This window comes from Carlito syrichta, unplaced genomic scaffold (assembly GCF_000164805.1).
Source record: "Carlito syrichta isolate Samal-C Ts95f unplaced genomic scaffold, Tarsius_syrichta-2.0.1 Scaffold59675, whole genome shotgun sequence".
In the NCBI taxonomy this organism is placed as follows: Eukaryota; Metazoa; Chordata; class Mammalia; order Primates; family Tarsiidae; genus Carlito; species Carlito syrichta.
The window spans coordinates 179,736-205,200 of NW_007003771.1; the positions used below are offsets into that span (position 1 = coordinate 179,736).

At 48.6% G+C, this 25,465-nt stretch overlaps 1 protein-coding gene across 1 annotated transcript in view; it reads left to right on the plus strand.

Moving 5' to 3' along the window:
* LOC103251677 (signal peptide, CUB and EGF-like domain-containing protein 1) overlaps nucleotides 1-25,465 on the plus strand; it is a gene marked incomplete at its 3' end in the record, with an annotated part of 49,422 nt that overhangs the window by 19,620 nt on the left and 4,337 nt on the right. Inside the window, exon 3 of the mRNA XM_008050275.1 lies at nucleotides 2,804-2,932. Coding sequence (XP_008048466.1) covers nucleotides 2,804-2,932 — 129 coding nt within the window. The remainder of the gene's footprint in view (nucleotides 1-2,803; nucleotides 2,933-25,465) is intronic.

A 25,465-nucleotide genomic window follows, 5' to 3' on the forward strand; every position in this document is an offset into this window, starting at 1 on the left:
GGTGGGTGGATGTTTGGATGAATGATGGCATAGCTGGCTATTTGGGTAGGTAGACAGGTATTCACACATGTATGTATGTGTGCATGAATGGGTGCAGAACAAGTGGAAGGATAGATAGGTAAATGGTGTTTGGATGATTGTATAAGACTTTCTTGTTACACAGTATAAATGTGCTAAGGATGAAATATCACAGATAAAGCACTTTGCAATAACTGGCATGTGGTGGGCATTCTAACTTATTAGAAAGGACATGACTTTTGTAGACTGTAAGACCTTTGCTCTAATCCTTGCCCTACCACCTAACCTCTCTGCACTTTCATCTGCCAACCATAAAATGGAGTTAAAATACTGGTAGATATGTCAGGAGTAGATACCTGCATATTTCTTTCTGAGGTACAACATGAGAAGGAGAAAATTCTTTTACCCAGGTATGGGATAAAAGTCCTTTTCCTCTGTCTGACTGATCCTACCTAAGTCACATACCAACCCTGGGGCCAATAGCAGTTGCTAGTGGCATGTTCTGTTTTAATCATATTGATTAGGTTCCACCCCCAGAGTGAGGACCAGGCCAGCTTCCCTTGAGTCACTTGCTTGAAGGAAAGAAGGGAGGGAGGGAACAGTCTGGGGACTGCTGGGTCAGATCAGATGAGAGGTGATACTCATGCTGACAGGTAGTGGAAGTTAGTGAGCAGTGGGCAGACTGTAACCGTGTTAAGGGTGTAGAAAAACAATGGCTTGGTGGTAGCTAATTAGATGTTGAGGGAGCAGTGAAAAGAAGCAATATTCACTAGGTTGGAGAGCCCAAGGGAAGTGCAGATTGGTGAGTTAAAGTTGGGCTTTGTGGCCAAGGTGGTTGGATTAGTGTATCTGGAGCTCTCGAGAAAGTTCAGGGCTGCAGACAGACTGGGAAGTAATTAGTATCTCTCAGTCTTTATAAACCTATGTACTCTTTCAATAAACATAAAATCCCACATCTTCCTTTACTGTTATTTACAATTTCTAAGTGTATTTAATATCATGTTTAAAAATAATTCAGAGCCAGCTACTTGGTAGGCTGAGGCAAGAGGATCCTTGAGCCCAGAAGTTCCAGTCCACCCTGGGTAACAAGTGAATAGTGGAATGCAGGTGGCCACTGTGGACAAGTTAGGTGAAGCCTCCTGTCTCTTGTTCCTTTGGGGCCCCGGGCTACTTTGTTCTTCCCTCATTGTGGCGAGGAGAGCGGGCACCAGGAGTGGCCTCACAGCCCAGACCCTACTCTGAGTTATTCCCTCTACTCTGCAGCATCTCTGGCAGGCAGGTGTCCAGGCAGTGCTTAGTCGCCTCCAGAGGCAAGAGGCTCATTACCTCCTGAGACAGCTTCTGCTTTCCAGATGGGCGCTCCTACCCAAGAATGTTAATTGGCCCCAGTGGCTTTCCCCCACTGCGAGATGCTCTGCCCTCTGGGCCTGCGTGGAGACAGCATGGAGCTCCGTGTCTCCCTGCGGCAACTCCTCGAGAGGGGAGGAAGCTGCCAGGCCTGCCTCAGTCTCCCCTTTCTACAGGGTGGCTTTTGTGGTTGGAACCTCGCCTCAAAATCCCTCTTCTACGGGATAGACGAGCAACTGCTTCCTGCTTCTTCCTCTTCCAACGCCTGTTGGAAGACACGTATGGTTCTGCTTGTGGGGGCACTTCGGGTTCCACTTAGCATAGCACTTCCGCTTCCGGTTTTGCTGTCATGCGTCACTACCAGCTTCTTTCCTCCCCTGCTTGTCCGGGTGGGTGTAGGTTGAAATGGGCGAGACCAAGGAGCATTTGGGGATGGGGAGGCGGAAAAGCAAAAAAGCCGGCTCCCCTTCCCCTCGTCCCCTCCGCCATCTCTGACATGGTCTTCCTGTGCCTGGCACCTTTGGGCTCCCACCCGAGGTGCACAGGCTCAAATCCCACTTGTACCACTTCCCAGGTGTGTGGCCTTTGGCAGGGCGTTAGTCTGTCTGTACCTCGGTTTCTTCAGTGCTCTTGTAAAATTAGAATAATGATAATGGTGCCTGCATCACTGTGTTAGGGCAGGGATTGAAGAGATAATGCCACAGTCCTGCAAGCAGGACTTGGACATAGAAGCAGCTGTACAAGGTTAACTGGGCGTGTTCCTATTATTCTCTGAAGTCTCTCAAATCTCTCTGGAACTCCAGAACTGATATCCCTTTGACCCCTGATGGGAAATGTTGAAAAAGACTTAAAACAGCAAAAAGGATGACCTTTACACAGGCTATTGGCTATTGTTTATGAGACAGAAGCCTTTGTTATAACAAGGAAACTGAAGCAGTTGATATTCAGGCATCAGAATCTGATGTGGAAGGAAACTATTTGGAGAGGAGTCAGTGGACTTTTCTTTCATTCCAGAGATTTACACTTTTTGGTGGTATGCAAAGTTCATTTCACTTGCTACCCACTGCTTAAAGAAAGCTAGTTTTCAGAGATTATAGACAGGATCCCTGCATGCTGTAAGTGTTGCGAGGCTTTTGAGGGAAGCAGAGCTGGACGCGTTTCTTGCCTGCTTCACTATGGTAGGAACTGGAAGGCACTCTACGCATGCCTAACCTGTGGCCCTGCCCTGCTAGGTGATGGCCTTATTGCAAGCCAGGATCTTCATTTTTATAACCTTTGGTGGTCTTTGGTGAATACCTGTTGAGCCCCCAGGGTGGTCTTTGGTGAATACCTGTTTGAGTCATCCCCTAATCACTAACATCCTGGTGACTTCTGTGATGGTGGGAGAGGAGATTCCCAGACCCTTCCTCTGACATCTCTCGTGCCCCTCATTTTGCAGACATTGACGAGTGTGAGAATGACTACTACAACGGGGGCTGTGTCCACGAGTGCATCAACATCCCAGGGAACTACAGGTGTACCTGCTTTGATGGCTTCATGCTGGCACACGATGGACACAACTGCCTCGGTGAGTGATGCACCCATGCCCTGTCTTCTGGTCACAGCCTGCCTGTTTCTCAGCTCTAGCTTGTAGAGCTGGGGGCTGTGGGGAAGTTTGCCTCCTTTGACTTCTTATATGAGTTTTCTAGGGCTACCATAACAAAATAGCACAGACCAAGTGACTTAGACAACAGAAGTTTACTTCCTCACAATTTTGGAGGCTGAAAGTTCAAGATCAAGTGTTGGCCAGTTTGATTACTTTCTGAGGCCTCTCTTGTTTCACATAGTTTTTCTTCTGTGCATGCAAGTGTCTGGTGTCTCTCTGCATCCTAATTTCCTTTTCTTATAAGATCACCAGTCATATTGGAATAGGGTGTACCCTAATACCCTACTTTTAATTTAATCACCTCTATAAAGGCCCTGTCTCCAAATATAGTCCCATTTTGAGTACTGAGGGTTGAACTTCTTCAACACAGGAATTTTGAGGGGACACAGGTGAGCACATGATCTTATATACCTCCATAGTCCCATGGTTCAAATACATTTTAAGTCAATTGTATAAAATTCATAAGACTAGACCACATTTGCTGGATAAAATTGGAAAAATTGTAAAAGAGTAGGGGAAAAAATTGGAAAACATTTTAGTTATGCTGGTGTATTTCCTTTTGGTCTTCTCTCTGTATCCAAGTGTGTTTTTGCCATAGGTTGATCAGATTGTCAGCATGTTTTTTTCCCTCGTTTTTCTCTTGAACATCATGTGTACCTCAGACATTCCTATGTGGCTCCTATTAGCACTTTTTTCTTAGTTGCCCCATAGTCTGATAAATTACTAGTAACCTGTATCAGTTTCTTGGGGCTGCCATAACAAGGTAACAAACTGGGTGACTTGAAAAACAGAAATGTATTCTCCCACACTTCTGGTGGCCAGGAGTCTGAACTCAGAGTATTGGCAGGGCTAGTTCCTTCTGAGGACTATGAGGGAGAATCTGTTCCAGGCGTGTCTTGTAGCTTCTGGTGACCTCAGGTGTACCTTGGCTTGTAGATGGCATTCTCCGTGTCTTCACATTATCTTAGCGCTGAGTGTGTCTGTTTCTGTGTACAAATTTCCCTTTTATAGAAGGACTTCGGTCATTTTGGATTAGAGCCCACCTTAATCTCATCTTAACTTGATCATCTGCCAATATCTTATTTCCAACAAAGGTCAGATGGATGAGTACTGGGGGTTAGGACCTCAACATCTTTTGAGGGGACATAGTTCAACCATAACAGAGGGGCTTCAGAGTATTAAATAGGAGAATAATATCTCATCATAGAAAGCATAGCAGACATGCCTGTTCCCAAAGCCTTCTTCTGCCACTGGCTGCTGAGTGACCAGGGCATAGCGGCTGGAGCCTAGGGGGTGTGGGTGTGGATACATAGATTGATTTGTCTGGCTCTCAGACCCTTGTGGGTGGGGGTAGACAGAGGCTGCTGTGAGTAGTAAATGAGGTATTGACCAGACAGCTTAGAAGCAGGCTCAGCACAGGGGGCTCTCAGCAGCTGTCACTGTCATCACAGTTTCTGAGTCCACTCTACTCTAAAATAGGGATAATTATGCCACGACTTCATAAGGTCGTGGATGAGGGTAAAATAGCACAGTGTGAAGTAAAGTGATTAGCACTTAGTAAGTGCTAAATAGTCAACACACAGGCATTATCATTTTGGCTGACTCAACTGCCTTTTTGTGATTGAACATTTAGATTGTTTACTTTTTTGTTTGTTTTTACTATCAGAATTCAGAGATGGTTCTGGACACAAAGCTTTTTTTCCTGTTTTCTCGATTGTTTCCCTTAGGAGTGCTTCACAAGGTTTTTTATGGCTTTCGAAAAGAGCTCTGCAGACCTACCATGGTGCCAGCTGGTCTGTTGGCTTATGGCATAAGGAGCTTGGTGTCCTGAGTACTTGGGAACTTTTCCTCTTAGTAGTGTATTTGCTTTAGATTTCCCTGCCTGTTTTTGTTTAATGCATGCTGAATCTCTGATGGGTTTGTTATGGGAAACAGATCTGTGAACATGTAATTACACCTTAAATAAGAGTCAAAATAGAGGTCTGGACAGCAGGTTATTGAAGCCCAGAGGGGCCTGTGAAGAGCTACCTCTGGATGCAGTGACTATGAGAGTGGAAGTGGGGTGACTCCCCAGGGGGCTTCTAAAGGAGGTAGCATTGAGCCGGGCCTGCAGAGGCTGGGGAGAGTTTTGCAGGTTGAGGCCATGGCCTGTGGCGAGAGCTCAGCAGCTCAGTGAGGTTCAGCCCTAGTGCTTCAGGGGAGTAGCAGGCAGTGGGACTGCGGAGGCAGGCAGAGCCCTTGGCTAGATTGTGAAGAATCAGGACCTAAAGACATTTATTGTGCCAGACACCAGGTTAAGTATCATCCAAGTGTTATCTCATTTAATCCAGCTTTCCCAGTTGTTTGCTCCTTTGTCAAATGATAAAGTACATTTCAGTAACTGATTAGTCAGTGAAGGCAGGGCTGACAGTCCCTGCGGGATAACCAGTTAAAAGCAGACAGTATCACCCTGTGGTCAAGAGGACAGGCCTTGGGAACTGGCACGTTGGGGCTTAAATTCCTGTTCTCTAGTTATCAACTGTGTGACCTATGGCCAGTCACTTCACCTCTCTGTGCCTCAGTTTCCTCATCTGAAAAATGGGATGTGTAGTCCCTATTTTGTAAGGTTCTTGTGAGGACTAAGTGAGATCATGGATATAGAGTATGTGGCACAGAGTGCTTGACACCAAACACTCCCAGTGTAACAGGTACCAACCTGCTCACTGACTTTTAGATGAGATGTGCTGATGTAGGCTGGTTTGACCTCGGGGGGCCAGAGCCTGCTGCCTGCACTCCCATGGCTGTGCCTGACACACAGGGCTCTCCTTCTAGCCCCAGCACTCCCATCTGTGCAGAACTACCTGTTTGTAAATACCCTTGTTCTTGGCTATAGCAGGTCAACCCAGTGCCCCCAGTGCCTAATGCCACCAACCTGCAGACTGACAGTGAGTCTGTGAAGGTCTTGGTTTTAGCAACATTGTTTTCACAGTGAATTCTTTTTCCACTGATTAAGTTAAAAGAACTGGGTAAGACTCCCCCCACTACCACCTCTGAGCACAGATTGCAACTTTACATGCTCTAACTTGCACATATGGCAGCCAAGAAAAGGCTCTCTCTGTTGCTCCTCTGCTGTTGGCTGAGGGCAGGCCCTTCCCAACAGACATCTTTTTGTTTGGTCTGTTTCCTTCTCAAGACAAAACTCTGCCTCTAGAGAAGTCAGACCTTGGTTCCAGCCCAGGCTGACCGTGTGACCTCAGGCTAGTCAATGGATATCTTGGAGTCTCAGCTCCCTCATCCCTGAAACACCATAAGAATTAGAGTGCCTGGTACGTGGCAGCTCATAAATGTTGATAAATGTTGACTGAAACTAAATGTTGATAAATGTTGACTGAAACTAATAATGCTGTAAGAGTCAGCAGGGCATGAAGTTGGAAGATTAAGGTTCAAGGTCTGGTGCCACCATTCATGAGTTGTATAGTTTGAGACCTGTTCCTCAAGCTTTCCAAGTTTTAGTTTCCCTAACTATGAAATGGATCAGAGGTGTGATGTGATGATTAAATCAGAAAGAAGATGTGTAGAAAAAGATGTAAGTTCTGTGCATGTGCTGGATGTCCTGTTGTAGCAGAGGCTTCAGCCTGGCAACCCACAGTCCTCACCTGGCCCACAAACATGTTTGTTTTATCCCCACAGTGGCATCATTTGTTACTATTATTTGTCAACATTTAATAATTAGGGGACATCACATAAAAATTGGTCTTTCCAGCATCACTCCCACTTAGTCATAGACACCCAGTTCCTGACATTTGCGAGACTTGGAGCAGGAGCTCACATGGAGGCCCCATCACACATGGCTAAATATTTTTAAGTAATTATGAAGCTCCAAAACAAGAATGCACTCTATCTCCTCTACCCCTCGACAAATTCCTTCTTAATGACCTGGGAGGCTAGACTTGAACTTAGAATTCTAAGATGCCTTGGAGTTTTTCACCAGAAAGTGGTAGCATGGGCAGTGCCTGCTCTCCTCCCCCTTTTCTCCACCCTTGGCTCCATCCCACACCATGATGGGCCTCAGGATAACCTAACCTGAATGTTCAATCTCTGCCTTTTTGCCCTAGAGACAGCCGCCTTTGCTATTCCCAGACCTAAGCGTCATCTGTGACAGGTTTGGGCCATTTGGGTGGAGTTTTAGGGTCCCAAGTACCCAGGATGTGGTCTAGAATGCTAGGCATGAATTCTAGGTGGCCATGAACCCCTGTAGACTTCTTACTCCATGGGGAGGACTGCAGCTACAGGAGAAGAAGAGCAGGGACTCCCAAAATGTGGGACCCAGGGCCACAGGACCTCTTGCCCACATCTCAGTGTGGTAGTGGCAACACTTGGAGGGAATTGCACTGCAGCTGCGCCCTTTGCAGGTGGTATGAATCCTCCTGTGTGCTATAATCCCCACCACTCCCTATTGCTCACAACTAGCTTTGGTCATTTAACTACCTGCTTAGAATTGTGTTTGTGCTGCCTGACAAAGCTTCCAGCATAGGACCTGTCCTTGGTGGGCATTTGCTGGCTGTGAGTGGCCTGCTGGCTGAAAGATTCTCTGTTCTCACTGCCTTGTGCAGTCCTGACAGCCTCTGGGCAGTCACTGAAACTTACCCCACAGCCTGTCACCTATCAGGGATAGTTAGGTCCATTTGCACGTCCTGTTGTTTTGTCTCCAGAAGTCTAGGTCAGGAGTCTTGTCCAGTTGTAACATTCCTCTCTGAACCACCAATGAATTCCTTAGGGATGGTGGCTGGGGTAAAACCCTGATCACCTTAGAAATAAACAGCACGGTTTGAAAAGCATTCTGAGTTTATTAGGAGGAATGAGGCTGATGGCTTGAGTTATTTTCTTGCCTAAGTTTTCACAGTTGAGCCTTTTCTTTTCTTTCGAGTAAATGAGGTTATTTTCATGTGGAGATGGCTTGCCTGTGACTGTGTCCTGGAGAGTGGCCAAGTCTGTCCTCAGGGGAGTAAAACCCTCTCTCTATTTGACATCTTTATTGAGGAATTTCTCAAATATAACAGAAAATGACACCAGAGGGAATTGAAACCATGATGGGATCTTGCTCAACCCCAAATGGCTGCTTTTAGCTGTGTAATTACTTGAAATAGCAGTAGTTCTGTTTGAAAAATATTATTTCAAACTCCATGCAATTGGACAGCAGAGCAATATTTAGGCTAATAGAATAAGATTTTTTTTCATCTTAAATTAAAACCAGCAGTGGACAATTTCTTCCCGTCTCCACAAAGTTAGGCTCCTTTTTCTCCAAAGCCATTAGTTCACTTAGCCAGATGTTTTCTTCGACCCTGATCTTTACCTTTGAGTTACTGAAAAATATGTTTCTCAAGTTGCTCACAGTTTGAATTTTGGACTTGCCTCTCAGTGCTTTTTTTCCCCGATAAAGTCATTTGTAACCAGGTTCAGCAGAAGAATTGCTTTATTAATCAGATTACTCCCATAGACATTTATTAAGCACCTACTGTATGCCCAGCATTGTGCTAGTCAAACAGTTCTACTTAGGTGAGATTAGGGAACTTTAATTGAGTCTCTGCTGTGTGCCCAGATTTACCCAGGATATTGTGCTAATGTTTTCTCATTAGTCCTCACAGCACCCACAGCAGAAGCTATTAGTATCTTCTTTTTACAAATGAGGAAACTGAGGCTCAGAGAGGGAAAGTGACCTACTCAAGGTCACACAGCCAGTAAGTAATAGAGTTGGGACCAGAGCCCAGGTCTGTGATTTTGCTAATTCAAGCTTGTAAGGTTGAACGCCAAGCATCTAGAACAGTGCCAGCTCTGAGAGCCTGGCCAGGGCCTCCTTGTAGTAGAGTGTTAGCTATGCATCCCTGTATCTGTGTGTGAGTTTGGGAGTCACTGAGGGCATTCAGAAATCCTGGCATCTGCCAGGCCACATGGAGGTGGGAGTATGCTGAAGGGTAAGAGGGAACCCCTTCCCTAGAGAGTCCACACCAAGGGTGAACTTGCCAGTTTGTTCAGCCTCCCTAGGTCAAAGGAAGAGCTTGGGTAGGCACCTCACATCGCCCATGAGCTTCCGTTGGAACCTTGTCTCATTCCATCTGACCATACAGAGCCCTCCTCTCCAGCAGCCCCCTCTCATGACTCCCGTTGCTTTCACAGTCACACCCAGTTCTTCCACTCACAGGCCTACAAGGCCTCAGGCTAAGGCCCCGCCAGCCTCTTTCTCTTGTCTCTCACCCCTTCCCACCTTTCCCCTGGCCCAGCCTTCCTTAAACTCCTGGAGTCCTTTTACACATCTTTGCCGTCGCCAAGCTGCTTCTCGAGACCCCCAGCTCTGCCAGCATGGACCTGGTGAAGTCCTGCTCATCATTCAAGCCCTAGCGCACACCTTCCCTTGCTCTGAGGGCTTCTGTGGCTGGCGCCACATAGCACCTCTCCACTGTAGCCCTGTGTTGGGATCCTCTCTTCTTCCCCTGAAAGCAGAATTTGTCTTGTTTATCTTCCCGTCTGCCTCCTCAGAACCTAATGCAATGTCAGACATATCGTAGGCGTTTAATAAATATTTGTAGAATGAATGAATAAACAGACTTGTAAAAGTGCCTAAAACCCCTCTCACTCAGCAAACCTCTGTGCTGGGCACAAGGCAGAGGTAAAAATGAATTAGATGGGGCATCTCTCATAGGCTTCCAGATTCATGAAGAAGTCAGAAATTTCCACCACCACAATAAAAGGTAGAAAGCACTGTTATTAACAGTGATACGCAAGCCTACCACCTATTCATCCATTTGTTCACTCCAAAAAATTGTCCTGAGTACCTTCTGTGTGCTAGACATGCCTTTAAGTGCTGAAGATGTGGTAAACAAAAGCAACTGTGTCCCCATGCGTATGAGCTTACGTAGTAAGGGGAGAAAGACAAGTAAACATGTAACTCAGTCATTTCAGTCAGGTCAGATTCATTGAAAATATAATTTAAAAATAATGTGATAGAAAGTAGTGTGGGGAGGGTGACAGCATTAGATAGGGCAGGATTCCAGTTACTATTGCTGCATTAAAAAACTACCTCAATATAGCTGGGCTTGGTGGCTCAGCCTGTAATCCCACACGTTTGGGAGGCTGAGGTGAGTGGATTGCCTGAACCCATGGGTTTGTGACCCACCTGGGCAACTTGGCGAGACCTCATTTCTACAATAAATCAAAAATAAGCCGGTGTGGTAGTGCGCGCCTGTAGTTCCGGCTACTTGGAAGGCTGAGGCGGAAGGATCGCCGGAGCCCAGCAGGTCGAGGCTGCGGTGGCCGGGAGCGGCCTGCACTCCAGTCTGGGCGACAGAGTGAGACTCCAACTCAAAAAAAAAACAAAAACAAAAAACTACCTCAATATGTATCAGAATATCACTATGTACCTCATAAATATGTACAATTATTATATGCCAATTTTAAAAGGTAAAATTAAATTTTAAAAAATCACCTGACATTTAGTAGCATAAAACACCGTCTTATTCTGCCTGTGGGTTCTATGGGCCAAGAGTTCAGACAGGGCACAGCAGGATCAGCTGGCCTCTGCTCCATGGTGTCTGGGGCCTCAGATGAAGAGACATGAATGCTGGGGATGACTCTGGAAGCTTCTTTGCTCATGTCTAGTGGTTGATGTTGGCTGTCAGACAGGATATTATGGGTAGCCCCCTTTATTTGGTCTTTCCACATGGGCTGATGTGAGCTTCATACAGCATGGTGACTGGGTCCCAAGAGAACAAGATCCTGTGATTGGAAGTTTTACAGTGTGGCCTGAGAAGTCACTTCCACCAAACTACCAGTGAGGACAGTTTCAAAGGTCCACCCATGTGCAAAGGGAGGAGGCCTCAGTGAGAAGGAAGAAGTATCATTTGGAGATCTAGGGATGGTCTTCCACCTAGGCAGAAAGGGTACAAGCTAAGTGAATGTGAGGGTGGGTCAGTGTGCCTGGAAGATCAGAACTGAGCGAGAGGGCCTGGAGATGAGTCAGGGAGACAGGTGGGACCTGGGGCATGCAGGGCCCTATAGGCACGAGAAAGGGGTTTGGATTTTATTTCAGTTATCTGGGAAACCATGAACATTTTCACCAAGTATTGCCATGTCCTGATTGACATTTTCATTTTTTAAAAAAACCATTTCTGGCTGCTAAGTAAAGAATGTGTTACTGGACATAAGAAGCAGGGTGGCTTAAACAAGACCACCACAGTGGTCTGGGTCAGAGATGTGGGTGGCTCAGTTCAGGGTGACAATAGTAGAGGTAATGGTTGAAATCAATATATTTTGAAAATAACCAATGGGAATTGCCAGTGGATGAGACGTGAGAGGTAAGGGGAAAAGAGGATCAAAACCAACTGCTCAGTTTTTCCTGGAGTTTCTGTGGGCTCTGCTGCCATGGCTGAGAAAGAGAAGACTAGAGGAGGACACATTTGGGGGTAGGGTGGAGATGTAGGACTCAAGAGTGTTTGGAACGATGAGCAGCCATTTAAGTGGAAGTGGTACACAGGCTTAGAAGTCTGTGGAATAGTCAAACCTGGGGGAAGTGTGAGAGGGGTCAGCTTCAAGATGACTTTGGAAGCCAGAGATTTTAACATTCATTCATTTCATAAAAATTTCATGAGACCTGCCCTATGCCACATCCTTGGCTGAGAGCTCACAATCAGGAGATGGATGACGTTATTTGCAGCCCTCAAGGAAAAGAAGAAATCAACATATCTGGCTTTGAACACTGGATCCATCCATCATTTACTTTGTGACCTTGAGCAAGTAACTTAGCTTCTCTGAGCCTCCATAGCCTCTTATGTAAGGTGGGACTAATAGCAGTGCTTATTTGACAGGCATGATGCAGAGGCCAAATGAGATGTGCTTTGTAAAACACATACCACAGTGCCTGTCACATAACAGGGGCTCAACAGATGTGAATGATCAAATTATTATTTATTCCTATTGTGCAAAGTCAGAACATATTTTAAAGAAAGTGGATGACTTTTTGAGCTGGCAAAGATACAGAGGAGAAGACTGGGTGCATGGGAAGCCCTCTGGCCGAGACCTGCTCTTCCCGTTCCTGTGAGATGAGCTGCTGCCCACAGCCTACTCCCTAGCCCAGTCAGCAAGCTTTCCTATTCTCTTGCACTGGTTCTTCTTGCATTCATTCCCCTTTGACGGTGGGGTCATGTGACATCAGAGCTTCTGCTGTGCTCTTACTTTGTAACCTCACTTCTCAGAGTCTCAGTTTGCCTCTGCAAAATGGGGATAGTCCTTATCTGATAGGATGAGGAAATGAATGTGCAAGTGACACTCAAGGCTGCCAGGAGGAAAGGGAAGACAGGGAGCAGGAGGGGCACTCAGGAAGCTCCCAGTGGGGCCAGAGCCCAGCTGTACCTGGTGGAGGAAGCCACCCGTGGATGCCCCAGATACCCCATGTCGGCGCAATGGTTGCAGCTCTCTCTGCATTGGGCTGGGCCCTGGCCTGATGAAAGGGCCTGTGCCGCCCCGGCCCTTTCGAAGGTGCCCCTCTCATCCTGGCAGACAGCTGGAGACAATGTGTTGCTCCCTTGAACCCCTGATGAAGACTCAAGTTGCCTCTGTTTATTTGTCTTTATACTTCAACAATGCAAATGCATTTCTTACTGGGGAAAAAATGCTGACCATTTTAATGTAAAACTAAACAGCTTTGGACAGTCATACTTACTCCATAAACACCAATATTTTCTAAGGTAAACTCAAGAGGTTTCTTCCTGTTCTCTTTATTTATGCCCACCTACCCCCTACCTTTTCCCCCATTCTTGGCCCTTATTCAGGTGTTCTAAACATGCTTGGCTGGAGGATCTGCTAAGTACAAGACAGCTTCAATCCCGCTTCTACTCTCAGCCTCTACAACTGTTAATCTGCTGGAAATTCTTTGGCCTGAGAAAAAGAAACACGCTGGACAGTGTTGTGCATCTTTATAGATGGCCTTTCTTCTTACCCCAAATCCCTACAAAAATGGGGAGATCCTGCAGCAGAGTGTAGGGAGGCAGATCGATTCAGACTCAGGTGTATTTTGGGTATGGAGTGGCTTTCCACATGACCAACTTTTTGCCCATGACCAACTTCGGACTGGGTGGGGGACAGTGGGGTGCTTCTTACAGGGGGGTCAGGTGGGGGCTGGGGTGAAAGAGCAGTGGGTCAGGAGTCAGGCTCTTTGGGCCACAGACTCACTGGGGAATCTTGGAAAACTCCCTGTCCCTTTGTGTCTCAGTTTCTCCATCATATGTGAAATACAAGGATGGGATTCAACCAGTGTTTTTCAAATTTGTGGGGTTTATAGCAGCAGAAGCCTTTCTTCCATTTCTTCCTTTCATGCAGTGCGCTGGCTAAATGGAAGAAAGAACTGGCCAGGATTAGAGACCTGCTCCCCACGGACCCTGTCCCCATCTCCGCAAAGTCCCTAGAGCCCTGGCAGCTCAGTTTGGAGCATCCTGTCTGGGCTACTATGTCAGAGCCCTTCTCCTTCCAGCATCCTGTGGCTTAGTGGCATGGCATTCATATGATTTGGCCCCAAGAACAGTGACCAAGATCTTTTCTGTGTCCTCCTGGCTCTGGCAAGATACCATTCCTGTCTGTGTCTCTCTCCTTATTTCTCAGAATTGTAATCTCCAGCATGTCGAACAGCATTCACTCCTTGGCCTCACCACCCGTAACCTTCTCTGAGCACCCTTGCACCTGCTCTTCCTTCTGCCTGAGTCGCCCTTCACCAGCCTCATAATTAGCGCTTTGCTGGCTGACCCCACTTGTCCCTCTGGACTCAACTGAGGTGTCAGTCTCTAGAGAAAACCTTTCTAAGCTCTTCCCCCAATGGGCTTCCCTCTGACATGGCATGAACTCCTGGGACTGACACAGAGTGTCTTGGGGCAGATCGCTCCTCCCTCCTTGGGAACTGGAGCATTGAGCTCCGGAGTGATTTAGCATCTCATCCAAGGCCAGCACAGGCTACACCCAGAATAGGCTCCTTTGTGTGATGGAGGGATGAGCGTAGCAAGGTAAGGGGGCAGAATCTTTGATTCTGACCATCAGGCAGGCACGACTTGACAATGGTGAGTGCACAGACCTGCCACTGGGGCAGGGCCTCAGCACACTCCAGGGTCTGCTGGGAAAGCCTCCCAGCTTACCTCAGCTGTATGGCTTGTGACTTCCCTAGTCCACATCTCCATGCCCGGCTCCTTCTAGTCTCTGTTCTAGCTGTGGGGAGAGTGTGGATGTGGGAATCCAACACATCAGGCCTTGACTTCTGGCTTCCTTCCTAGCTGATTTATAGTCATCTCTCTGCTCTCACATTTCTTACCTGGAAAGGAGGTGGGATGATGTTCCCAGGAGGGGCTCTAGGAATACAGCCAGGTGGTTTATGTGAAAGCATGGGGGCTCACGCAGAGGAACATTTGCCTCCTCTCTCCTTCCCACTCTCCCTGTGGTTGTCCGTTCAGGTCAGGGATTGCACCCCTGTATGAGGGGACCCTTCTCATTGATAGCAGTGTTTGTTACTGGTGAGACCCATCCTCCTTCCATTGGGCTGAAATCTGTTGTCCCTGTCCCTGGTGCCAGCTCCACCTTTGGTAGGTCTCAATTTGGTGGCTTGGAGAAGAAGTCCTGCTCTGTCCCAAGGCAGAGAGTACCAAGTCCGTAAACAGCAAAGAAAAACACCCACTGCAGATACTTGCCTTCATCTGTTCCTGTTTGCAATCCCCATGCCAAGGGCTTAGCCAGAGCTCTGAGAAATAAACAAAAAATAAGTGTCTTGTGAAGGCTCTTTAAAAATACCCTGCCACCAAAGCATCTGTCCCAAACCAGACCCTGAGCCATGGCCCTAAAAAGGGACATTAGCAGCAGATGAGAGTGTCCCAGCATCTCCAGCCCAGCACTTTCTCTGCCAACAGTCTTGCTTACCTTGGAGTAGCCTGAGCCCTGAGTGGCATTTGGGGTCACACTGGACTTTTGCTGGACCTACATCTAGGCAGATGCTATAGTGACCCTGCTTCCCCAGCACCAGCAGAACAGGCTAGAGCTGTGTAGAGTGGCCGTTATCCAGCCCTGTGCATCAGGCTGCCCCTGCACCCCTCCCTGTCACCCACCTCATCCCAACCACATGCAGCTAGAAATAGACTGCTGGCAGAGACACCCTGCGCCTGACTGGCACTCTTTATTTGTGGGAAGTGGGCAGCTGTGGCAGAAGCCCAGCTTCTTGGTCTGGGTCTTGAATAACCTCCCAGGTGCTACCTTGATGATGGGGAGAGGATGCCACAGGCTTGCCCTCACCCAGCTCATCTGCTGGCTGCCAAGGGGTCAGATGCCAGTCATTTGGAACCCACCCTTAGTGGAGACCCCCCTGAGTGGGATCCTCCCAGGGCCTTGTTGCCATTGAGGGAATCTGGCTTCCTTGGCCTGGCAGCTGGCCCCTCGTGATCTGGTCCTGCCTGCCACTGCAGCCTTTCCTTCTCTCCTTATGCTCACAGCAAACTAAATATGAAGCCTGTCCCCAGACACCCCAGCCCTCTGGGCCTCTGCACACGCTGTTCGCTGCCTGGAGAACCTCTGCCCCTTGCCTGTCCTGAGTACTCCAGTTCTTCCGCCTGCACCTCTCCGCCCACAGTTGCTCCCTTGCCCTCACTACCCTGCATCCAGACCAAACAGAGTCAGACCGAGTTGCAAATGTCTGTTTACTCATCCATCTGCCACACGTGCAGTAATTATACAAAAACATTCAGAGTAATCCAGAGAAAAGACAGAAAATCATTCTCCCATTTCTCACCCCAGTAAATCAACAGTTTTCATGTCCTAATGTCTGTGTCCAGTATTGTCTAGGCATAGACGTAACCTTACATGGATATAACTACCATGTGATGTTTGTGTGCTGTTTGCCCCAATATCCTAGCAGAACTTTCTTCGTTGTGAATACATAATCATGTAGTCAAGATGTGGGAATGTAATCAAAGCCTAGAATATGGGGATCCAGCAAGCAGAGAGTGCCAGCTGCCATGATCATCTGGATGAGACAGCAAAAATGCCCAGACTCTCCTCTCTAAGAACATGCCCCCTGAGTGCCCATATCTGCCAGGTTGGGGTTCTGAGATTAGTTAGATGTGACTCTTGCCCTCAGGGAACTCCCAGGTCATATGCAGAAATACTCCTAATATGGCATCTTTTGTGTAGTGAATATTGAGTGTGGGGAGTGTGCCCTGGCACCTCTCCCTGTCACCCACCTCATCCCAACCACATGCAGCTAGAAATAGACTGCTAGCAGAGACACCCTGCGCCCGACTGACACTCTTTATTTGTGGGAAGTGGGTAGCTGTGGCAGGTGCCCCCTTTTCTGTGAAGCTCCCTGGTGCCACACTCAGCCCCTCCACCTCTGTTCTCTTACTGCCGGAGGGATGGTGTGGGGTGGGCGACTTGCCCTACCAGGTGGGGGCAGAGATAGGCTGAGTGAAGGACACTTTCGGGGGTGGGAACAGCATGTGCAAAGCCTAGAGTTGGGAAAACCTTGACCAGACAGGAGAGTGGTGTGTAAAAAACTGCCTTTATCAGATGAGCCAAATGTACTACATACACATGGGCCTGAGACCCAGAGACTTCTACCTACAAGTGTCGAGACATCTAGGGATCACCAATGGCTGTATACCGGGCACTCTGTAGACTCCAGCCTGGCTCCCAGCCCTTCCTGCCACAGTCACCAGGGCCCTTCTATTGGCCGCACCTGCTGCTCCAGCCTCTACTACACATCTACCACCAGATATCCATTTCCTGCACTGGTGCTCCCGTGGCTTTGAGAGCGCCTCCCCTGCCTCTCACTTCAGCCTGCCTGACCCCTCTTCTCACAGCACACTCTTTTCATCTACAGAGATCTGACCCCACTCAGTGGCTTGTAAATACTGGTCTGCTGGTGTCCCCACCATCTCCCTCTCCCTTGGAAGAGCAGCACTCTGCAGGCAGGCCTTGGCCACTCCTTCACTGATTATCCTTGCATCAGTGTGGGGCTTTGCGCTCTTTTTGATGACAGAGTGAACAAACACATGTGGCTAATCACAGAGGTTCTCTGGGCAATAGGAGCAACGATTGCAGATGAGGCCACTGCATGTGGAACACTCCGGGACAGGAAAAGCAGTAAATTGTATGTTGATTAATAGGGGTCCACAGGGAGTTATGGGAAGCAAAAAGCTCAGTGTCATCGACCCAGGAATCCCACTTCTGGGGATCTGTCTGAAGGAAGTAATCCTTCAAATGAAGAAAGCTGTGGCTGCACAGATGTGCCCTTCACAGGGGAGTTTATTAACAGGGATAGAATAGAAACAGCTCCCCCGAGGGCCTAGGATAGGAGGTCATTTGCTGATTAGACAAGCAGCAAGTAAGAAGGGTGGTCAGAGTCACAGCACGGAAAATGCTTTAACTCAACTCTCTGTGAAAAAGGCTATAAAGACCATGTACAGAATGACTGATTGCAATTAGGAGAAAATCAGCACATGCAAAAAGACAGAAACAAAATAGATGCTCGTGATTGTGCTTGTATCTAGAGTACAGGATTGTTGATTCATTATTCTCACTGTTTTTCAAAATTCCTTATCAGTTCAAAATCTTAAATAACAAAAGAATTTTATTGGGGACAAGTGATAGAGAGCTATGCTAGGTTCTTGAGGGGAGAAGTACTATGGAAAGAAAGTGGCCGTGAACTCAGACTAGAAAGGATGGGGTGGTGTGTGAGCATTCTGGTGCTTCAGCCAGGCTCAGGTGCCCTCTTTTCTGTGAAGCTCCCTGGTGCCACGCTCAGCTCCTCCACCTCTGTTCTCTTACTGCTGCTATCTACCATTGTCTCAGGTGTGTGGACTCTGATGGGGTAAAACTGTTTTAGTTGTAGTTGTTGCAGCATGGCCCACCAGAGAGCCTGACATGGAGGGACTGCCGAGTGCAGGAAGGAACAACCCAACACTGAGGGGCCTGGCCTGGTTGAGGAGCTATCACAGAACATGGTGCAGAATGGCCTGGACCAGGGCATGGCCTCAGGCCTGGGGCATGCTGAGGGCCTTTGCATTCATGGATACCTCTCAGGTAGGGACTGATGTGCAAGTGGAGGGCACTAGCAAAGAGGAAGAAGAAAACAGCAGCCTGGCAAGTGGGAAGGCTGGATTTCACACTCACAGCTTTGGAAGGTAGAAGAAAAAGCTGAGTTTCACAGAGAAGAGTTAGTACCTGAAGGTTCAGAATTCCACACAGTATGGAGGCTGGAAGATATATGCTGGGAGTAAATCGGGCAACTTGGCTGGAGTCAGGCAGGATGGACTGGCCAGAGGACCCGTGTAACCGGGGTGATGTGGGGAGCTCTTGGGCCCCTCTGTGGTTCAGGGGAGATTTTTACAAGGAGTGGGACTTCCCCTGCTGGCCCCATCACCAACCATCGAGGTAATCACATCCAGCTGGGCCTGTTTGCGTTCCGAGGCTATTCATTAGGAGTCCTGTTGGAGCATTGCCCCTTGGGTTTCATAGAGCTTCTCGCTTTGGTTCCATGATTTGTTTGTTTGGTTTTCCTCTTTCCCACTCTCCAGTCCTCCATTCTTATCCTCATCAAAAGAAATTTTTAAAAACTCCAGTGCCTCCCACAGATGTCCGGCCAGGATCACATTCACAGCTGCGCTGTCACAGGCCTGAGGGTGAGGATGAAAGTGTCCAGCTCTCATCCTGGCCCTGTCACTCACATGCTGGGGACCACGGGCAGGCTGCTTGCTGCTCAGAGCTCCTGGTTGCAAAACAGCTACCGCCCTAGGCTGAAGTTAAATGAGATTCTGTAATGGAGTGCCTGACGCCAAGCAGAGGCTCGTACAGCCTTCTGCCCTGCCTGTGCTTGAGAGCTGATCTTGCCAAGGGTGGCCTAGACAAAAGTCATGAAGTGTCATTCAAGAGAGACTCCCACTGTGTCTTCAGACCTTTCCCCAGCACTCATCTCCTGACACTCTGTCTGGCTAGAGTGGCTTTTCTTCAGTGGAAGACTGTGGTCCTTGTATCAGTGAAGGTGCCAGCCAAGCAGGAGGACACACTGAGCTGCACCCTCATACCACAGCTCCTCTGTGTGGGTCCCTTAGTTTACTGAGCACTGAAGCCACAGGCTGGCAGTGACTGTGAGGACATCTAATCCTCCTCCATCTTGATCTCTGTACAGGCTCCCTGCAAATAGGCTATGCTCGCCCTCGTGATAGGCCCACTCCTGACAAGGCTAAGGCAGGCATGAGCACTGCTTCTGTCTGACAACCTTCTCTGGTGCCTCTTGACATGCCATTGGCCTCAGCCTTCCACCCACTCACCCAGGACCCACCAGCAGCAAGCATATGCTCCTGTCACTAATCTGGAGCTGCTTCCCTGACTGGATCCTGGGACTGCAGGACCTTACAGCAGCCCCTCTGTGGCCACACTTTGTAGGATACGGCACCAAAGGCCACGCATCTTGTCCCTGATGGGACACACCTACAGCCAGGGCCTCCAGATATCCATGCCAGAAGCTCCATTCTCTACCATACTTGTCAGGCACTTGGTCCACAGACATATATGTGCCCCAAGCACTGTTCAAATCCCAACATTCAAGACAGTCCCTGTTCTTGAGGACTCTATTGCCTGGGGGTACACAGGGAGAAACAATCACAAGATTCCAAGTGGGTAGAACAAGCTCTGAAGGAAGAAATACAGAGCAACTTGGTGTACTGGCCCACTCACTGCTTTAGGTTGGTGGTCAGGGAGCATCCCTGGGGAAGTGACGTGTGAGCTGAGGTCTGAAGGAGGAGGTTCCAGCCATGTCAAGATGAGGGAAGAACACTCTAGGCAAAGGAGCAAGTGCAAAGACCCTGAGATGGGAACGGGATAGTTGTGGCCAAGGGCAGGATGCAGCAGCGTGACTGGAGTAAGGTGAGCAGAGAGGAGGCTGGTGGGAGATGTGGGCAGGGCAGTTCCTATCATGTTGGTGGCCAGGAAAGGGAGTTCGTGTTCGTGAGGCTTTGGGGGCTTTCAGGCAGAGGCATAGCTCAGAGTTCCATGAGAGGTGGGGGGAATGTAATGGGGGAAAGTGTGGAAGCAGGGAGGCCAGTGGGGAGGTACATGTAAGAATCCAGGCCCAAGATGAGGGTGGCCAGCCCAGCCATCCCAGCAGAGGAGGTGAGGCCATGTAGTTGTACTTGGGGTTTGGTTTGTAGGTGGAGCTGACAGGGCTGGACCTGCCAAGGAATTAGACATGGGAATGCAGAAAGCAGTACTGAGATGTTTTGACTGAAGCTACTGTGGGTCGTGTGGCCTTTTGCTGAGACAGGGAAGGCTGAGAGCAGACTGGCCTGTTTTGTTTTATTCTCTCTTTGTTGTGAGGGAGAATTAGGAGTTCAGCTTTGGTCCTGTTAGGTTTATCATGCCTGTTGGACATCCATGTGGAGGTGCCAGGTTGGCCATTGATGTCTAAGTTTGGAGGGTGATGGAGCAGGCATGTCTAGAATTTGGGAGCAGCATTAGCAAGTAGGTAGCTAGTGAAGCCAGGGGCAAGGTGAAATCTCCTGGGAACAGAATGTAGATGGAGGGGAAAGGGGGAGCCCAAGAAGAATTCAGGGCTCACTGACCTGCCCTGAACTCCTGAGTATGTAGTACTGCCCGAGGCTGACTTAAAGGAGGTGGTGTCCACAGAGTGGGAGAAAGTATTCATCAATGCCATTTGTGGTAATTAGGGTCTAGTATCTAGGATATGTAAAGAACTCTTACAACTCAGGACATCCCAAATTAAAAGTGGGCAAAGGATTTGAATAGACTTTTCTCCAAAGAAGATATACAAATGACCAATAAGGGGACAACCTCCTCAGGTCCCCTCCCACTGTAGCAGCTTTTCTGTCCTCTCAATAAATCCTGCTTTCAAAAAAAGGTACTAAGCACATGAAAAGATGTGCAGCATCATTAGTAGTTGGGGAAAATGCAAATTAAAACCTTAATGAGATACCCACACCCACTAGGATGGCTATTAAAAAAAAAACCAGAAAATAGCAAGTGTTAATGAAGATATGGGGAAATTGAAAACCACATGCTTTGCTGGTGGCAATGTAAAGTTCTGTAGCCCTGTGGAAAACAGCTGGGCATTTTCTCAAAAAGTCAAATATAAAGTTGCCATGTGATCTAATGATGCTATTGCCAGATGTATACCCAAGAGAATTGAAAATATATGTCCACACAAAAACTTATACATGAATGTTCATAGCAGCATTAATCATAATAGCCAAAAAGTAGAAACAACCCAAATTCCATCAATTGATAAGTGGATAAATAAAATGTGGTCTATCCATGCAATGGAATATTATTTAACCATAAAAAGGAGTAAATACTGGGCACAGTAGCTCATGCCTGTAATCCCAGCACTTTGGAAAGCAGAAGTGAGAGAACTGCCTGAGCCCAGGGGTTTGAGACCAGCCTGGACAACTTGATGAGACCTTGTCTCTACAATAAATTTTAAAAATTAGTCAGGCATGGCGGCGTGCTCCTGTGGTTCCGGCTACAGAAGGATTGCCTGAGCCCAGCAGGTTGAGGCTACTGTGGCTGTGATCCTGCCACTGCACTCCAGTCCGGGTGACAGAGTGAAACTCTGTCTCAAAAAAAATTTTTTTTAAATGAAGTACTGACACATGCTGCAACATGGATGAAACTTAAGAACATTATGCTTGATGAAGATGCCAAACATAAAAGAACAAAATCAAATGATTCTATTTATAAGAAATGTCCAGAATAGGCAAATCCATAGAGACAGAAAGTAGACTTGTAGTTGTCAGGGACTGGAGGAAAGGGGGTGTGGAAATAACTGAAAATGGTCATGGGACTTCTTTTTGGAGTGCTGGGAATGTTCTGGAATTAGATAATAGCGATGGTTGCACAATTTAGTATCTATATTAAAATCCACTGAGTTATGCCCTTTAAGATGGTAAATTATTTCTCAACAAAAAAAATGATTGGTAAATAAAAGAAGTGCATGTGCAGAGCATCAGAAGACTTGTCCCACACTGTCCCAGCAGACTGTGTGCACAGCTGTGTTCACTTCTGGCTAACTTTAAGCACCTGGTAAGCTGGGGACCCCATTGGTGAACATACCAGAAGCCCAGTCCGGAGGGAACCGTGTAAGGAGCTGAGCTGCTGTGCTTGGAGACTGGAAGGCCAAGGCAGGCCTGGGCCCTCCCTTCAGATGTGGTTTGTTGTTGCTTTTTCAACTTGGAAGGGACCTTACTGTCCCTGGAGTGTGCTCACACCTGGGATCCCCTGAGGAGCATGTGGCAACTTTGCTCAGCAGTTGCTGACATTTGGTGGTAGTTTGTGTGTGCCGGGCATTGTGCTAAGTGCTTTACCTCTGTTACATCCTTTAATTCCCACAGCACCTCTAGTACTGTTATCCCTACCCCAGATGGTTACATGACCTGTCACAGAGCAAGTTACTAAATCTTGTACTCTATCTTATGTGATTCGTGGGATAAGAGCCAAATCCCATGGGTCATAGTCACAGGATAGCATCCTGAAGATGATTATAAGGAGTGGTCAACAGTCCGCGCTCTTGATGGCTGACTTCCTGTTCCTAGAGATGTGCGCCGCAGGTGACAGCAGGGCAGCTGCTGGGATGGAAGGTGGGGTTCAGGTGGGGAGAGCACAGGAAACAGACTCTGATGGCCAGCGGCTTCAACACAGCTTTGCCTCTCCTGGGCTGGCTCACCAGGACTGGATATAAGCAGTTGGCCCAGAACTGGAGCCCTCACCTTCATGTACCTCAGCCCAGACCTGCTGGAGAGTTAGGAGCCACGGAAAAGGTCTCAGCTGATACCCAGATCAGGAAGCAGACAGGTCCTGGGAGACCCCAGCCATACCTCCTGCTGCCTGTGCCAGCAGCTCTTGACAGTTCGGGGAGTGCTCTGGATCTGGCAGAACCCAGGCCCCAAAGCTCTAAGACCCATGTGTATTTTACCCGAAATCTAATCCATCTGGTTCTCATTTATTTACACTTAACTCATCAAATGCAATTTTGCAAGAGCCGCTCGATAGCCAAGAGGCTTTTCTGCCTAAGCCGCTCTTCTCAAAGGAGCCGAGGGAAGGCTGGGCCTCGGCTCTCAGGGACCAGGTGGGAGCTCTCAGTGCTGGAGGTTGAGCGTGATTCCTAAGCTGGACTGGGCACCTCTACCTCTGTTCCCAGTCGTTCGGTGGGTGCTGGGACGCCAGAGTCAGCACAGGGCCTGACACACAGTAGGCTCTTGACCACCATGAAAACATGGGTGGGGTCCAAGCAGAACACAGAGTCTCTGTTTCAAATCCTGAAACATTCGTGGGAAACACAAAGCAACCAAAGCTGAATCCAGAAGTAATTTTTAGCTATTATAAATAACTGCAAACCTGAATTCTTGGTCCAAAGTAGGACAAACAGCCAGCTATTAATAAAAATAAGCATCAACACCTTGGGCCAAAAAGTAGACCCCATGGGCAAACCACAGTCCTGCCTGCAGAGGCCTTTCATAAGCAGATCACCCCACAGTCTGGTTTGCTGGTATCAGCTCTGGAAACCTTCTTGCTAAAAAACAGCCGTGTCAATCATGGTGCACCGGTCCCATCTCAGATATGACCCTTCAGCGACTACCAAGGGGTGGAGTCACAGCTGAGGGCAATCTGCCCCCACTGTTGCATCCAGAGCCCTGCAGAGTGAGGTGAAGGAGACCTGACCCCAAGACCCTGTTTGAACCAAGATGCCATGTCCTGTTCTGGCTAGTCATCACCGCAGCCACTGCTCATGGAGAAGGGATTGTGAGGGAGGAACTGGAGGCCAGGAGACCCAGGAGAAGTGTGCAGTCTACCCCAGAGGAGAAACTGAGGTCCAAGCCAGGCTGGACCAAGATAGCAGAGTGTTGAAGAAAAGTCAGCAAACCCTTGGGAGAGCGTCAGAGAGAAGGGACAGGAGGGTTCTCAGGCCTGGTGACTGGGTGGGATAAAGGCCCGACCCAGACTAGATTGAGGACCCTCTTTTTCCCTCCAGGTGCGCGGCCTCCCTTGGGCCCTTGTCTCCCTCTCTTCCTCCCACCTTCCACCCTCCCACCACTCTGCTGGCTGAATGAAGGAGAGCTCACTGCACGCCGGGAGCAACCTTTAGGTACCTAAAAGGTCCATATTTTTTTATCCCAGACATCACTGGAATCATCTGTTTGAGAGTGTCTTCCAGCTGAAGACCCTCTGAGCCAGAGACTACCCGAGATTCCCCTTCCTCTCCCTCCTGGCACCGTTGCCTGCCACTCCCACCCCAGGCCCAGACGAGTGAAGGGCTTCAGTGGTTCTCGTGGCACAATCATTTTTGCAGCAAAGGAGGCTGCAGCCTGGTCCAGGCAGCCAGGAAAGACCCCTCCTAGAGCTGAGCTTTGAGGGTCCTCTCCTCTCTATCTCCTTCACCTCTCTTGTTAGTGGAAAGGGTTTCCTGAGAGGAGCCTCTTAGAGTTTGCCCCAGAACCCAGGGGACCTCCTGTCTGCTTTGCAACTAAGTCCTCATGTCATGCCGAGGAGCTCCCTGCCTTCTGGGAACTTCCAACTGTGGTCATAAATAAAAATGAAGGACCATGAACTGCCAGCAGGGTTCAGAGGCGAAGCACTTCCCTTTCCCCTTCTGGAGCCTGTTCAGGGATTCCAAGTCCTGGACTGGAAACAGGCCCGCTCAGGGCCCTCACCACACACAGGCTCAGCCCTGCCTGAGGCCTCACTGGTTGGTGACACTCCGCATGTCAGGCTGCACAGATGTCTTCTGCAAGGGCTGTTACTCCTGCCAGCTAGACTGGTGTGAGGACCCGAACAGGGCCAGGGTTTTCGAAAGCCCTGTGTGGCCTCCATTGGCAATTTGCAGGCCACTAAGCAACTGGAGCCTAGCTTAGCACTCACCTCCAAGTCCAGGATCTGGCTCTCCTGTTCACCTTAGCCCAGCTTCAAGACCCAGCCACTTCTCCATGGTCACTTCCAGAACTCTCCTCCTGTGGGCATGGTCACAGACTTTTCCCCATGTGAGCCCAGCCCTACCCCTTCTAGGAGCCTTTGCTTTCAGAGCACCTCCTCCCCCTCCAGGCTCTTCTAACCTCCTCCAGCCCCAAGTCACAAATCTCCTCAGCCCAGCTCCCACATCACCTCTTCCAGGAAGCCTCTCATCCCTGTGCTCTGGCCCAGTGCACTGGCAGCTTGGCATCCCTGGCAGCTCATGGGGAGTGGGGCACATATTAGGTGTTCAGTGTTTGTGGAGTGACTGAAAAAGATCTGGGCCCAGACTTTTCAGGTGAATTAAGAAGAGCAAGAAGAACTTGAGTCTGGACAAGAAGAGGGCAAGGCTGTTCCTGAAGAAGGGTATATGTGCACACACAGACAAGTGTGAAAAAGTAGGGTGTCTTCAGAGATCTGCAGAAGTTGGGGGCTACTGGAGAGGAG